This window comes from Ailuropoda melanoleuca, chromosome 16 (genome assembly GCF_002007445.2).
Source record: "Ailuropoda melanoleuca isolate Jingjing chromosome 16, ASM200744v2, whole genome shotgun sequence".
Classification (NCBI taxonomy): Eukaryota; Metazoa; Chordata; class Mammalia; order Carnivora; family Ursidae; genus Ailuropoda; species Ailuropoda melanoleuca.
Genome location: NC_048233.1, coordinates 59,384,936 through 59,401,727, shown reverse-complemented (window position 1 = coordinate 59,401,727; position 16,792 = coordinate 59,384,936). Strand labels below are relative to the sequence as shown.

Here is a 16,792-nt window from a genome sequence, read left to right as displayed (position 1 = left end):
AAAATAATGACAATTAGACTTTTCATCAACTATAATAAATGTCAAGAGACAATGAAATATTACCTTCAAAGTACTGAGCGAAAATAATCATAAACCTGTTGACTCTATATCAACTAATTATCATTCAAAAGTGAGGGCAAAATAAAGATATATTTAGACAAGGTATGAGAATGTAGCACTCACTGAAAACATCAAAATACGGGTTTTCTTCTTGGGTAAGAAGAAAACTGATCCCAGAAAGGAGGAGGAATCATGTGAAGAAAGAAAGAAAAGAAAAGAAAAGAAAAGAAAAGAAAAGAAAAGANAAAGAAAGAAAGAAAGAAAGAAAGAAAGAAAGAAGAAAGAAAGAAAGAAAGAAAGAAAGAAAGAAAGAAAGAAAGACGTAAACATTTTGATATATCCAAATAAGAACTAACTGTGAAGACTACCATCTAAATAGGGGAAATCACCTTTTGTTTTAATTCTTAGAAGATGAAAACTTTGTCTTAATCATTTATGCAACTTCATTAGTGCCTACCAGAAAGTGGACTCACAATAAATACTTGATGATTAAATGAATATGTAATGTATATATGAAATGCGTCTCATCTCAATGTTAGGTCAAAGTCCCTGCTTTGCTAATGAAGAAACTGAAAATACAGAAGACTGACCCAGTATTGTATGACATATTGAATCTATTTACCCTTCAGAGAATAGGAAAAGACACTACAATGTCAAAAAAATTATGACAGTTTCTTTTATTATTATAGGTCTGAGTCTATCTAATAAAAAGTGCCTATTGTTGAAGACACTAGTTGGTTGTAAGACTTTCTTTATTAGCTGTCTCTGGTCTCATCCACTTTCTAAACATCACAAGAACTACAAAGAAATGGACATTGAGTTATTCATTCAAGAAATAGTAATTAAACATCTATTATAGGCCAAATGTTTTATCAGGTCTTGAGGCTATAACAATGAAAAAGATGTATCTAATCCTTACTCTCAAAGAGTTAGTAGTCCAGCTGATAAGAAAGTCATTAAATGAATAATTATGCATTACAAGAATGTAGGAAGTCAGCAAGTATTTCCTATTGCTTACTGTGTGCTATATGCAAATGAAAAGGGAAAATATATGTTCTGTGATTTATAATATGGTAGAAGAGATTCCAGGTAATTAAAAACATGTGAATCAATATATAGTCACATAAAGAATAAACAGGTAAAATAAATTACAATGTTTGGGAAATGGCAAAACTGCTATATCCTTGACAAAAAATAAAAAGATGGGGAAAGACACCAAAAAGTTACATATATTAAAGATAGGAAAAATTAATATAGATTCCTTTTATTTTTAAATTCCTAGGAATATCTTTTTCAGATATTCCAAAATTTATCAACTTTGGCACAAAACAAAAGACATAAGAGAAAAGAATTTGGAAGTATTTTTGTTAGTGTTCAGTTATGATTAAAGCTTGGACATCAAAACTATTTTCATTCACTATTCCCCCTCCCAGCCCTAGAAATATAATCTTTGATCTTTATCAACCTATTAACATTTGGGGTTCTCTTTCTTTGACATTCTTTTGGGATGATTTAAACATTTAAACTTTGAAAATGAAAGCAGATGCCTGTCTTCAAAAAAATGTTCCCAACATAGAAATATAATGGCTGATGTCTAAAACCTCCTTTTAGGAAAAGCACTGCACACTGTTGATCCTCTCAGTACTTTAATGGTGAAGTAAAGACATGTTATTATACCTCCCATGTAGATGTGATCTGATACATGTCAATCTCAAAAACAAGAAGGTAGTACAATCAATACAGAAGACTGCCTGATCTTAATTCTTAAATTGAAAGCTCCTGCAAATATCCAGCACCAAATTCTTAAGCCTTCTGAATAACTAGTTACAGAAACAAATAATCTTTCTTCTTCTTTTTTAATCAATACAGATAAGGACAAGATGGCTAGATTATTTATATACATATTTACAAAATTAATAACAATGTGAAAACTGTTATGTGCAGAACATATGATGCCAGCAAATCACTTTAATTTTCACTTGTACAAGTACACAAAATATAAATAATAAGAAATGGGGCAATGAAGTAAAGGGATGCATTTCCCTTCTCTTGTTCCATAGAAGGAGTTTGAAATTCAGCCATAATCAGTAACACTTAGAGAACCTGATTATGCCAATCTATTGTTCTAAAAACCTGACCCAACTCAAGGTCACAATTAGGATAGTGGATACCAAGATAATGGGAAGGAATTCCAGGGATTTGGAATTCCATTGGGTCCTGGGATTGGACCCTGAATTGCCTATCTTCTACTCCCCTCAGCCCTCTGAAATCCTACCTGCTTCTTCATTTATTTATTCATTTGTTTCTTCACTTCCGCAGTTAATAAGTATCTACTGGTTGCAAGGGACTTTTCTATAAATAGCCATCACTTCTCCTTAAAGACTCAACTCAAAGTTCTCCTTTCTGTAACTTCTACCTAACCCCTCTCCACAATAACTCAAACCCTCTTGCCACATTGAAATCAACTTCTCCCTTTTCTGGGTTCTCATATCTTTTTGCTCATGACTCTATTATATACAGCATTTATCACAGGGTAACAGAGTGAGCTGCTTTTTATGACTGTCTCCCTTATGAGTGTGTGAGATCCTGAAAGACAGAGTTGTCAGCATTCTCCAGCAACAGTTCATACTGTACTTTGATCATAACTAGGGTAGTCCTAAGTAAGAGCACAGGGTCTAGAGTATGATTACTAGCTTCTAATTCCAGCTCCACCTGACAAGAGACAAATTACTTAGATTCTTTGTGCTTCAGCTTATTCTTGCATAAAATAGGGATAAAAACTACCCGCTTTACGGATTATTGGTGAGGACTGAGTTAATACATAAAAATAATTTAGGACAGTGTTTCATATTTGCTCAGCAAGTGTTAGCATTTATTGTTATCATCATCATTAAATTAGGCTTGGGTCACAGTCACTTGGGATTAGGGCAATCCTTGCTCCCCACTTGACACTTCAAACTGAGAACTGCCAGATTTTTTTAGAAGGAAAAGATTTTCAGGTTCTTTTCTTTTCTTTTCTTTTCTTTTCACATTTCATTCTCTTCTGAGTTGGGCTTCTTGTACAGAATGTCTCTTGGAAAGATTACTTATTAAAATAAGAAATAAGTTTACTTATGAAATGTCATTTGATAATTTAGTTGGCATGAAGTTACCATACTAATGTACACAGCGTATAACAGATTGAACTCAAGAGATTTAAATGACAGAATAAGTGCATTATCATAGGCAGTGACAATGACAACTATGACTCACTGGAAAGCCATCCAACTTTGACTGTAGGTTTGACCATACCATTTTCCACCAGAGTGACAATTGAACTCACTGACATCTTCATTTATTTCTTAATCATGGCAATGTTAGTATCCAGAGTGCTTTTTGGGAAAGATGGAGGACACAACATGTAGGTTATTAAAACAATAAAGGGATGGCAAACTAATCTGATTAACTTCATCAGGAAACAGGTCCACTAAAATTTGATGGCAATGACTATTTCTTAACGAATGCTGCACTTTATTTATTTTGTACCTTGAATGTTTCTCTCCAGATTAACAAAACTTTGCTGGAAAAAGATGATTTCAGATACAAGCTGAGGCATAAGCTATTATTGCTTACTGTGGAAAGATATACCTTATATGTACCAATGCAGCAAAACATGATTCTTCTTTTTTCTAAAAGTCACATAATCCCTAAGGGAAGAACAGCTTGGAATGAAGCAATGAGCCTATCACAAATCACACTGTTGGCTGTGGACAGGTATTCACTGGTAGAAGACCACAGTCATGGTTCTGGTTAGTGTATCTGTTTGCTCCCTGGATCACCCCAGGTCTGGATAGAGAGAAGAAGAAAATGTTTACAGTTGTATTTGCACTTTAAAATTCACAGAGAACTTTCTCATATACTATCCCATTTATTGGTCATAGCAAGAATTAGTTATTCTTTTCCAGATGAGAAAATAAGGATCAGGGAAGATAAGTGACTTACTCAAGTTCACAGAGCAAATAAATAGTGGAACCAGACAAAGAACTTGAGAATTTTTGATCCATGTCCTGGGGAGTCTCAATTTATTCCTCAAGCTGTTTTAATTTATACTGAATACTTTGATGCTTAGGTCTCCCCCCTCTTCAGTGTGAAGAGCAGAGTCCAATTGATTCTCAGTAATACCTAACAACTTATACTTTTTTCCCCCTGAATTTTCATTTTACTTTGGCTGGAAATGTACACATCTTTTTATTGATTTATTTGTTCAACAAGCATTCATTAAGCTCTGGCCATGTACCCAGTTCATGAGTCAGAATAAAGGTTACATAAAAGTTTCAGTCAGGGAATAATAAGTCTATATATTTAATCAACAAGAAAATATATCTAAGAAGCTTACCCCCCTCTTTGTTCACATTCAAAAACTGATATTGTAAGCCTTCTGTCACTTCTTGATTGTCAGTGCATTGATTACCTATTTTTGTGAATTTGAAGCTAAATCCCAATGATCTGAAAAGTGATCATCATACTTTGATTTTGGCATGAGCTTGGAAACTGTGAGTGAATTTCAATATGAATTTAAGCAAAACATAGTAGGGTTATGAACAAAGTAACAAATGATCATTATCATAAATACTATTCACTTCCATTTTAGGATGAGAAAGATAAGGCCTAGAATTGTTCTAGTTTACATAGTAGCAAGCTGCAGAACCAGGGCTTGAAGTAAAATCTCTTCATTAAACTAAATTTAATTTAATGATTAAATTTCCGCTGATGTATCCAGAGAATGGAAAGAGCAATGGGATATGGAATAAAATGTGGACAGCCTTTAGAGGAAATACTCAGAGGCATGTCTAGAACCAATGCCATCTTTAAGACTACATAACTCAAATATACATTAATTCTATAAAGTCTAGACCACAGCCATGGTTTTTTGTTTTTTGTTTTTTTTTTTTTTTTTTATAAAATTAAGTACATAAATCTTCTTTTTCCTGGAGAGCTTGAGAGATTTTTATATGTACCATTTCCCATTTTTAAAAATTCTTAATTAATAAAAATATTTTATTAGTTTTCTTTTTCTTCACAGCATCTCTAAAGAATAAGGGAGGAAAAATATTTCAGCTTAAAGATGAATAAACTAAAGTACTGGGAAGGCAACGTGCTTTTTCTAATTTACTTGAGTACTTAGTGTTATTAGAGCATATTGGTATGGGAGGGATTCACTGTTTATGGCCTCCAAGATGGAACACCAATTTTGTAGTTACACTGATACTATTTCACCGAATACCAACTTTATAAAAGCAGAACCTTCCTGATCTTTGTGATTTTGTTTATTTTATATATTAACCTTAAAAAGGTATTTACCAAATGCCTTCCAAGGTTAAAACTATTTTAGCACTGGGGGCACAGTGATGAGTAAGAGAGTCATGACAGTGCCCTCACAGTGCTTACCATCTGGAGCAGAACCGTCCAATAGAAATATAATGCAATCCACATATATTACTTAAAATTTTCTATAACCACCTTAAAAAAGCAAAAAGAAACAGGTATAATTTTAATACTGTATGTATTAAATAATTTCTAAAATAAGACCATTTCAACACAGAATGAACATATAAATTTTTGAGATACACTAAATTCTTTTTTCAAATTAAGGTATGTATTTTACATATATGAGCTTTCCATTAGGAGCAGCCACATTTCAAGAGTCCATAGACACATGTGGCTACTGGCAACTGTACTGGATAGTATAGGTCTAGGGAGAAGTTAAATAGGAAGCAAGCAATAGAACAGTGGGAGTGCTATGACAGGGAAATGCAGTGCTACGGGAGCATGGAGGAGAACATCTCGACTAATCTGTGTAGAACTAGAAAAAACTTTCTGGAGGAAGTGACACTTCAACTATGCTCTCAAAAGGATGAGCTGGCATTAGCTACAGGAAAGGACACAGGTTGGGGACTTGAGAGTTAATATTAATAATACACAAGGCCTGTGAGAGTGACTATGGTGTGCTGGAAAAATGAGACTATGAGAACTTTAGTATGGTTAGAACAGAGATTATTATGGAGAGCAAGAAAGTTGAAAATGAAAAGACAGGTAAGTGCTGGTCCATGAAAAGATTCGCAAACCATGTAAAGGAATTTGGATTTTATTCTAAGGAATTCATCCTTTCTAAAGACTTTAGGTCTCTATTTATGGAACTAGCAATTTCAGACTGAAATGTGCTCCTCTTCACAGAAATACAAGGGGGAGTAAGACAGATGGAGATGAAAAGGCTAAAGCAAGATGACCATTTATTAGGGGTGATGAAGAGTTTGGTTCTATATTAAATTAGTCCCTCAGGTCATTTTCAAGTTTTAGATTTCATAAATCTAACTTTTTAGCTATAACTGTATTAGAACATAAACTAGGCTTAACAAAATGTGGTTTGTTATTTATGAATTATTTTTGGAGGGAACACTAACATGTGCTAGATATTAATATTAAAATTTCTGGCTAGTAGTTCTAAATAGTGTGTATGAATAGTGAAGTCCCACAGGTTGTTTCTGGAATTATAAATTACTAATTTGGTAATTCATAAAGTAATTCATGGTAGTTGTAAGTATCCTGTTCCAATTTGCAGCCTCAAACCTGTCTTCTGGTGCTCACATGATATGGCAGAGTACTGGAACTGCAGTTACTTGTACTAGCAAAAGGCACCAGGCTTTAGGTTTTACAAATTACAGCTTAATCACTTGAATTATTATGTAATTGCACTAAGTATACTGTGATTACAAGTGTTGTGGTCTTCCTTGTTCTAATGGATTATTAACGTTTTGAAAGTAAAGGAAGTGATTCATATTTCCATCAATATATGCGTTTTACTATGTCAGGAACTGTGGCATATTTCCCAGAGTGCTTGATAATCTTGAACATACTTAGTATGATTTTATTAGAACCAGAAAAGATGTCCAAAATATAGTCACAGTATGTTATAGCCTGCCAAAACGCGTTTATTAAATAAAGATATTGCTTAGGAACTGTATTAGGTTGAATAGTGTCCCCCAAAGTTTGTGTTTACCAGGAACCTGTGAACATAACTTTATGTGGAAATACGGTCTTTGCAGATATCACCAAGTTGAGGACATATTCTATTAGGTCGTGCCCTAAATCCAATACGACTGATGTCCTTATAATAACAGGAAAATTTGGACACAAAAACTTGTACGGGGAGAATCCCATGTGATAGTAGAGGCAAGACTTAGTGATACATATACAAGCCAAGGAACACCGAGGATTGCTGTCAACTGCCAGACATTAGAAATAGTCAAGGAAGCATTCTCCCCTAGAGCCTGTGGATGCCTTGACTTTGGACTTCTAATCTCCAGAACTGTGACAGAATAAATTCTGTTATTTTAAGCCATCAAATGTGTGGTACTTTGTTACTGCAGTACTAAAAAACTAATACAGGAACCTTACTGGGCCCTCCATTGCTTTCCATATTTCCTCTGTGAGTAGTTCTCTTAAGAGACTTCTATTTAAGGGACCTGACAAATTAATCCCTTCCTCTGTTTAACTGTCTCAGGATAGTATTTTACTCTGAGCATTCCTATACAGTCCTGCTTCTACCCAAAGAGCTATACCCTTATAGCCCAGAGCACTTACTTTTGCCACTAATTAATTTAATCAAATATTACATAAGCTGGTGAAATACGAATGCAAAACGAAAGACATCTGCTGTTCCCATGAAAAATAATGTAGACACTTTAGAGACTCTCAATTAAGGTGAGTCATGTAAAAAGGCAAGGACATTAGATATACGTGAGGTAATGAGGAAAGATTGAAAAATTATGAAAATCTAGAAAATATGTTCAGATTGCTTTGTAAGTACCTTTAAACTCTAACTTCATTTTAATAAAAATAAAATAAGAGCTTGTAGAAGATATGTCATGGGTGTGGTTTATGTAAGAATGGACTTTGTAGAACTGCAACTAAGACTCGAGCATCTCCATGTATATATAAATATGCATAGGTTCTATAATTCTCCACATGTACCAACTTTTTCTATTACTCACACAATCTTAACTTCAGATTACAATAAATAAGAGGGTTTCCATTATAAGTAAAAGAACCATGTTTACTATACCATGTTTTAATTCAGTCACTTACAAGTCAGTAACTTTGTGAACAGAGGTTGTGATCTGCTCTCTATTCTACTGTTAGTATTCAGTAAAATGCCTGGTATAAAGCAGCCTCTCCCAAAATAGTTTTTGAATAAAGGAGCACAAAATGCAAACCCATTTTTTTCCTGTTTTCCCCTTGTCACAGAATTATATCATCAATAAATTTGTATTATTATGAGCTGATTTGAACCATAAAAGTGGACTCATTATGGGGAACTCAATCTTGTAATGGCATTTATTAAAGTCTACACATATGTGAATATTCTTCTTATGATATCATTTCTCATAGCCCTAATACGTTTTTCACATAATCTTTCTGAAAATACTTAAACTATTTCTATTCTACATCTTGATATAATTTCTGTGTAATGCCACAGTGCTATTACCCCAAGTTTGCAGATTAGGACCCTAAGACAAAAAAGTTAACTCAATATCTTAAATTCCCAGTTATGTCTCAAATTCATGAGCTTCCAAATTCTAGATTTGTACTGGCTTTGCCTTTAATTAGACTGTCTACCTTGGAGGAAACTACTGACCCTTCCCCTGAGGCTCAGTTTCTTCAGTTATCAGATGAGGTTTTTTGACTGGATGATCTCTAGGATGCCCTCAGCCCTGAGTCCTCATTTTCAGCACCAGAAGATTCTGGATTTTCTCATGTATAAAAATATGGGAGACAGAGAACAACATATACAGCTAAGTAAGGTAGTCATAGTTAGCATAGAGTAGAAAGAAAGGGATACAAGACAGAGGGTAAATTAATGCAGTCTGCTAATACACACTCTTTTTGGGAAAAGATACCATGGAATATTTATGATCATATAACCCAGAAGAATTTTGCTCTTATTTGATTACAGTAATCTCAGTGGTAAGTTAGAAGGGCCTTTTTAAAGCTTAAAAAATTTAAAGACTTGGTCAATTCTTTATATTTTATTATCCTAAGTAAAATATAGTCTTATTAAATTATATCATAAAGCAATTGCTATATGATTGCTAAATCTTGATCTGAATGAATTTATAATCAAGTTTTATTCCTTAAACTATAGATAATATTAAAAGAGAGGTAACCAATATTAGGTTCTTTTTATAAAATACAAAATTATTCATTTCCTCTACTTCTTTAGCTACTTAAGTAACTTAATAGGAGCCATTGGAAAGAAATCCTAATACATTTGGTAAATAAGAATGATGTAGGGTTTCAGATGGCCCAACAAATGGAGAATTTAACACTGGAATTCTGTTAAATAACTGCAGGAGTTGTATTTTTGCCTTGGAAAACTTTCATCATGGAACACAGCTGTGAAACAACTTTGGCTTCAAACAGAAAGGCTATAATAAAGCGCCTCCTAGCTAGACTTAAGTTCAAGAGGTTTATGGTGGCAAACAGCAGAAAAGATGAAATGTTTCAATAAGCCCCTCAGGCTGATTTAGTTAGCATTCACAAAGTGGAATAACCTATACATCACATACCCTTTGTTAGCTGGTAGTTTAGAATAGATGTATGAGTCACTGGATTTTATTTTAGCAGTTGGGCAATGCAATTCTCCTTTTGCCCAAAATATTAAAATGCAGAAATGTGAAACTAAGAGAGGTAATATCAGATCTTATACAGAATGCTTATCAACCACTGTGATGGATCAAGAAATTCTTCTGCTCTTGTCATTCCACATTTCACCTCGGTAGGCACAAATGATAAATTACCTCTCATAAAAAAACAATCTATTGTTCAACTAATCAGCAACTACAGTATATTTTCTTAAATTGTGTGGGGGAGAGGTGTTGGAGGAGGGAAGCCTGCAAAACCAAAAGAAAGCTGGTATGGAGAGAAGGATACACAAGATTCTATCCTGCATGATTTTAAGTACAAATGAATCCCTCTGGGAGTTTGGGGGATATATATATATATATTTTTTTTCCCCCCTCTCAGACACTGTTCAGAATTAATGAGGGTACCTGCAACGATGCTGGCAAGCTGCTGGGTTCTGGAGATGGGGTAGAGGCTGCGTGCCTGAACGATTGCTGAAGCGATTTTCTTGGCATGTTTCTCCTCCCCGTATGTTCTCAGGATGGATGCAAGTGCCTGTTGATCTAACGCGTTCACAACATCAGCTGCGGTGGGCATGTCAGGGTACCTACGCACAAGAAGAGCCAATTAGTTTGCTGACGTCAGTTTTCATTGACAAGAGGTGAAACTTCAGTGTACTGAAGTCAGGCATATACACACAGTTTAAGAGAGCGTCTGAGGTTTTTTTTTAAGTCAGAGACTTAAATCTTAAATGAATGAAATAGATTTTCCATTTCAAATACCCATCATAATAGCAACAGATCGTGTGTGACATTCATCAAAGTCAAGGGCAGCGGGAAATTAAAATATTTTACTAACCTTTAATTCACAAAGAAGTTATTATTACTAATGCAGATTTCCCCTAAACTAAAATAATGGAAAATGTTTGGATTTAGTTTGTTCAAAATTTAAATTACTGCTTGATTCTGTTTTTCATTATAAGAAGATACAAGATACTGACTGATATTTAAATGAGCCTATATCTCAGGAACTTAACTAATTCTGAGTAACTGAGTACTTATATGGGAGCACAAATTGAACTTAGAAAGTCTATATAGAAGATACTTCTGGTCAGTTTCCCTCATAAAAAACTGAACAACCTTAATGGTAGTATTTTATTTCAGATGTTTAATGATATTGGCTTATAAACCCATGACTAAAGTGACCATGGGGTAAAACTTAGTAATCTAGAAATAGGACTAAACAAGCCTAAGATGGTAATTTCAGGTGGAGGAGACAAGGAAAAACAGCCTCTAGCCAAATGGAATAGACCACAGTAGTAAGAAATAGCATTCACTCTGTCAGACCATCCCAGTTTACCTTCCTTTAGGGAAATGTGTCAAGGAATTCTAAGTGAACTAACCAAGACCTTACTTATTATTAAGATAGCTTTGTTAACAGTAATGTTACTACTCCTGTAGTTAATGTGTTGGACTGATTGTCAGTATCACACTCTGAGGACTTAAAGTAATAAGGATATGGTAGCTTTAAGACCTAAAGACTATACCACAGTGGGGCTGTGAAGAAGCACCTGAATCCCTTCTTAAAAATACTATACTGCACCTTGTTAGCATGCCTAGTGCCTCCAGGAGAAAATTCTGTTGTTGTCTTTGACTTGTGCCTTATTTTGCCATGACCTCTTCCCCACCTCCTCTCTCTTACTGTGTGTGTGTGTGTGTGTGTGTGTGTGTGTGTGTGTGTGTGAGAGAGTGACAGAGACAGAGAGAGAGAGAGAGAGAATGAAACCTTGATTTCCAGATCTTTTTTTTTGGGGGGGGGCTGCCATGCCACCCCCGGACCAATGAACGTCCTATAAGGTAGGCCTGTTTCCATCTCAATAGGCTTTGTTCCTTCAATAATAGCCTTAAGGATAAAGATTTGATCTCTACAGTCAGATCAAGCTAGGTTAGAATCCCAGCCCTGCTCTTCATATTGTGTAAGCTTTTTAACGTACTGAAGTCCCAATTTCTAACCCGTAAAATTAAATAACAATGCCTTCCTCACAGAATTGCTAGGAGAATTAAGGGTACATGGAATTGTAAAATAGACAGTAGAATGTTTGGCACACAAAGAAATTCAATGAATGTCTGTGTCCCTTAGATCTTGACCGTTCCTAGATTTGCCCATCATCATTCTTGGCCTAATGGACAACATCTTAGCTAGATCTTTCACAGTTGTGTATTCAACTGTCCAAACCACTGAGCATCAAAATGAACTTTATTAATGATAGTAAATTCGGACCCATAGGCTCTACCAGGACAACTCTAAGATTAGTACTGATGTACTAAGCAGTTTCTCATAATACCTTTCTACTTTTAAGTAAGACCATTAAACAGCATTTTGCTCAAATATAGTTCAGTGGGTAATGGACATAATTTTATTTTGCCCTCATATTAGCCCTGAATAGCAATGTAGAAGTTTCCACTGTGGCACAAGACAAAAGGGGCAACACTGAAAAGCCAACAGACTACTAGGAGACTTCGGAATAGGCATTCACATGAAGTCAAGATACAAAAATCTGCCCCCACACCAACTTAACAGGTGAGAGATCTCATCAGTTCCCCAGAGATCACTGATTTAAAATAATTGCACTGACAGAAAGAAAATATTAACATAAGTGACAATTTATTAACTTCCAGTGAAGAATACAACTGATAATAGAAGTAGACCTGCAAGTCCTTGAAGTTCTATTTTTTTTGCTACATGATAACCTTTTATAATCTGAGAGCTGTTGTGGAAATCAGGATAGCACAGACTAAACTATGCTATAAGATTCCAGTGTTAAATGGCAACAGGTTAAGAAAGCCTCTTCATTGCAAAGATATATCACCCTCCAGGGTCTGACTGGCCATATTTTTTGGCTTGGACTCCTTCACCCCATAACACCACTTGGATAAGTACTGCACATATTTGCAATGACTGACTCTCTTTTTCTATGAATTCATGTGAACCAACCTCCTCTTTCTGAATGCCATATACTTTCTTCAGATCTGTTCATATCTTTGATTAGGTTATACAGTCTATGCTATCTACCTGGAAGCCATCCTGATTTTTAAGATATATTTGCTCAACTCTAATCTCACCCATTATGTATTGACTTAGAGTTTAATGCTCAAGGGCAATTTTATTTTCAGGTTCTTAGGGGGAAAACCTCAAGAACCCTGATTCACAGACTACAATTTGCTGAGAAGTCTTTATATTAACAATATGGGGATTTAATATCATTAACTAGAAGCTTTGTTCATTTTATTTCAGAAGGCATCCTCCTTTAACAAGACATAGGAACAGCAGAAATTTGCTTGACATTTTATTACCTCTGCACAACAACCTCAATCTCCAAACATGAAAAGATATTTGACCTTTACTATTAGTCACTGCTTTTTAAAGGATTTTCATTATTTTCTTTTATGATCACATTCTTCATTCTATGAATGCCAACTTGTGCAAAAGAAGGTGTAAGACTCAGAACAAAAAGGTTCCAACAAGTATGGGTCACAATCCAAGTTACGAGGTCATATCAAAATGGGGAAAAGGCTGTATGTGAATAATTACCATCGAACAAAGCATTTTATGGGAAAGAAGTCAAAGTCAACTCAATATTAATTTGCTGACTTAAGCAGGACATTAAATTTCTTATATACAGGTCCTTCTAATAGATTGGAAGACATTTTGGAAAACCTATTTGTCTCAGTAGAAATGTTTATGCAGGTCTAGAACTGCAGATTAGTATCAGTAACAGAATGGTTTGTTTATTAGATATATGAAAATCTAACATTCCTCTTAGAAGGTAAGCTTCCCAAAGGTAAGGGCCGTGATACATAATTTGGCGGTGGTGGTGGGGCATGAAACGAGAAAGAAAAACATGGTTAAGCTTTGTACGTACAGGCTATTCCATCCCTGAGCCAGTGTTAGGCATAGAAATAAGTGCTAATCTAAGCTTTAAAAATTAATTTAGGTTTATTTTTTTTTTTATTTTTTATTTTTTTTAAAGATTTTATTTATTTATTTGACAGAGATAGAGACAGCCAGCGAGAGAGGGAACACAAGCAGGGGGAGTGGGAGAGGAAGAAGCAGGCTCATAGCGAAGGAGCCTGATGTGGGGCTCGATCCCATAACGCCAGGATCACGCCCTGAGCCGAAGGCAGACGCTTAACCGCTGTGCCACCCAGGCGCCCCTAAAAATTAATTTAGGTTTAAAAGAACTTATCCTATACTTTACTAGAAGTAAAGTGTGTTATATGTATATATGTAGATATCTTTGTATTATATGTACCTCTTTGAATAATGGAGAACACACTAGTATTTCCAGGGTAGGTGAGGAATGAAGAGGAGGTGTAAAGCTGTCTTATACATAGTCCTATGTTGATACAGTACCATAAACTGTAATTTCTCTGGAGAAGATAAAACCAAAGTGTACAAGAGACAGGACAAAACATACAATCGCTGACATCCAGAATCTTGCATTTTATGCAGTTTTCAAAAGAATATGCATTAAATATAGTTTCTTTTACATCTCACAAGAGGCATAGTTGGGCCTGCATAGAAATGGATCCATTGTTTCAGTATCGCATTTATCAATACTGTTCATAGTCTAAAAGCCCACATTGTACCTATAAAAAAGATAATCAGTATGAAAGTTATCCTCTTCACTATTTTGTATAAAGACAGCAATGATTTTTCTTTTAGAATCTCAAATCTAAAGAGTAGCAAACGAAACTGATTTATTATGTATGGATAGTGTTAGGTGTGTGCGTGTGATGGGAATTCTACAGTCTTAAAAGGAAATTAAATCCAGAGTGTCTCTGCAAAATTGATTTCTTGTTGTGAGGAGAAATGCTTTACCGATACTCACCTGCCACCATCCATTCTCATGTCCAAGGGGCCGTCCTTCCGAAGGGAAAAACCTCTTTCAGGAGCATCAAGTTGCATGGAGGAACACCCAAGATCCAAAAGAACTCCATCCAAAGTCCCTGGCTGCACTCCAGCTTTCATTAATAAGGCTTCTGCCTGGCTGAACTGGCCTAACATAGCTCGGATCTGTTTACTGTGAATAAACCCAGGAGACAGAGAAAAGACTTTGTCATGTTAAATTCTTACGGTCTATGATCAATGGAAGGAAGCACAGCCTATTATTAGCTTATTTAACAATATGTATTTACTAAGGACCTATCACATGTTTGGTACTATATAAAGACATATGGAAATGGAAACTTTACATCCTTAGTTTCAACACCAGAAGTGATTTAATGTAATTTTATTTTTGCTAATAAACACAGTTTATTGTGTATTTCTTTGAAGGTATGTGGAGAAAGGGGAACTGTGTACTGTTGGTAGGGATGTAAATCTGTACAACTACTATGGAAAACAGCATAGAGCTTCCTCAAAAAATTAAAAATAGAACTACCATATGATCTAGCAATGCCACTTCTGGAAATACATCTAGAGGAAACGAAAACATTCTGTTGAAGAGGTAGTACCTGCACCCCCATTTTCATGACAGCATTATTTATAATAGCCAGAACATGGAAACAACTTGTGTCCATCAGCAGGTGAATAAAGAAATTGTGTATACACACACACACACACACACACACACACACACACACACACAGAATGGAGTATCATCCAACCATTAAAAAAAGTAGGAAACTTGTCATTTGTGATAGCACAGATGGACCTTGAGGGCATCATGCTAAGAGAAATTAGACAGAAAAAGACAATTATTGTTTGATCTCATATGTGAAATCTAAAAACAGAGAGAGAGAGAAAACCAAACTCATTAAAAAAGAGAGAGATCAGATTTGTGGTTACCAGAGGTAGGAGATGGGGAAAAGAGAATTGGATGAAGGTGGTCAAAAGGTGCAAATGTCCAGATAAATAAGTTAAATAAGTACTAGGGTCATAACATACAACATAAAAACTACAGTTAACACTGCTGTATGATATATAAAGTTGTTAAGAGAGTAAATTCTTAGAGTTCTCATCACAAGATATATTTTTTTCTTTTTTTAATATTTATATGAGATGATGGATCTTAACTAATTTATTGTGGTAATCATTTCATAAAATATATGTCAAATCATTACACTGTACACCTTAAAAACTTATATAGTACTGTACGTTAATTACTATCTCAATAAAACTAGAAAAAAATAAATTTAATGAGTAAGCCAATTTAAGTACAATAAATAATAAAACAGAGATCACAGAAAAAAGATAGGTCAAACATCTTCAAGCCAAACACTTTAGATTATTCCATATTTTTCCCATTATGTAGGATAGAGGTACTACTGTGCAGCTGCACACCTGAAGCATGAACTATGCTTAAAATAAATGCCTTCTTGCAGAAACAATGTTTTAGCTTTCAGCAGGGATTTTGAAGTGAATGGAGCATTCGAAATCAATAGACCCTGAAGAAGTTGGGATCACCTTGCAGCTATACTAATTCTCCTTCCTACACAACGCCAGATGCTGCCTGCAGGGTTCTTCAGAAGCCTTAGGGCAACTGGTATGCATTTTGGTGAGGCATGAGAAGAGAAAAAACTGGCAACTCTCCCAAGACCTCATTCCCTCCATCTACAGGTGGGTAGGACAAGTGTGGATTTCAACAGTGTTGGGGAATTCATATTTTTGATGTTATGTTTAAGGAGAACTTCATTGTTCATTGGTAATTTTTTTCCCAAATTCTGATGGAGAAACTGATTTTCAGATTCACTCATCAAAAATTCACTATCTGCTATATATAAGATATTATGTTAATTGAAAGCATATAAAGATGAATAAAGCTGAGATTTGAACTGAGAGGAAGACATATATAAATGAATAATTTGTGAAACAACCTGATGTGTGCTACTAGTAGAAAGATAAATTGTTACATCTGTATTTGGAAAATACACAATGAATGCTAGTAACACTGGGAACAGAAATAATAGAATACTGGGATTGGAAAGCAACTCACAAATCACTAATTCCAATTATTTAACTGATGTTCAAATCTTTTCCCTCCACCATCACTGCTAGGTGGGGTGGGATA

General features: G+C 35.0%; 1 protein-coding gene across 2 annotated transcripts in view; it reads right to left on the bottom strand.

The window, feature by feature from the left end:
* Positions 1–16,792, bottom strand: part of METTL15 (methyltransferase like 15) — a 178,401-nt gene that overhangs the window by 28,457 nt on the left and 133,152 nt on the right. Inside the window, exons 4-6 of one of the 2 annotated variants that reach the window (XM_034644902.1) lie at positions 14,612–14,803; positions 10,149–10,327; positions 352–3,885 (exon numbers count right to left, since the gene is read on the bottom strand). In XM_034644902.1, coding sequence (XP_034500793.1) covers positions 3,875–3,885; positions 10,149–10,327; positions 14,612–14,803 — 382 coding nt within the window. In that variant the 3' untranslated portion in view covers positions 352–3,874. Of the gene's footprint in view, positions 1–351; positions 3,886–10,148; positions 10,328–14,611; positions 14,804–16,792 lie in introns of those variants that run through there. The other variant, XM_002920432.4, reaches the window with a different exon arrangement.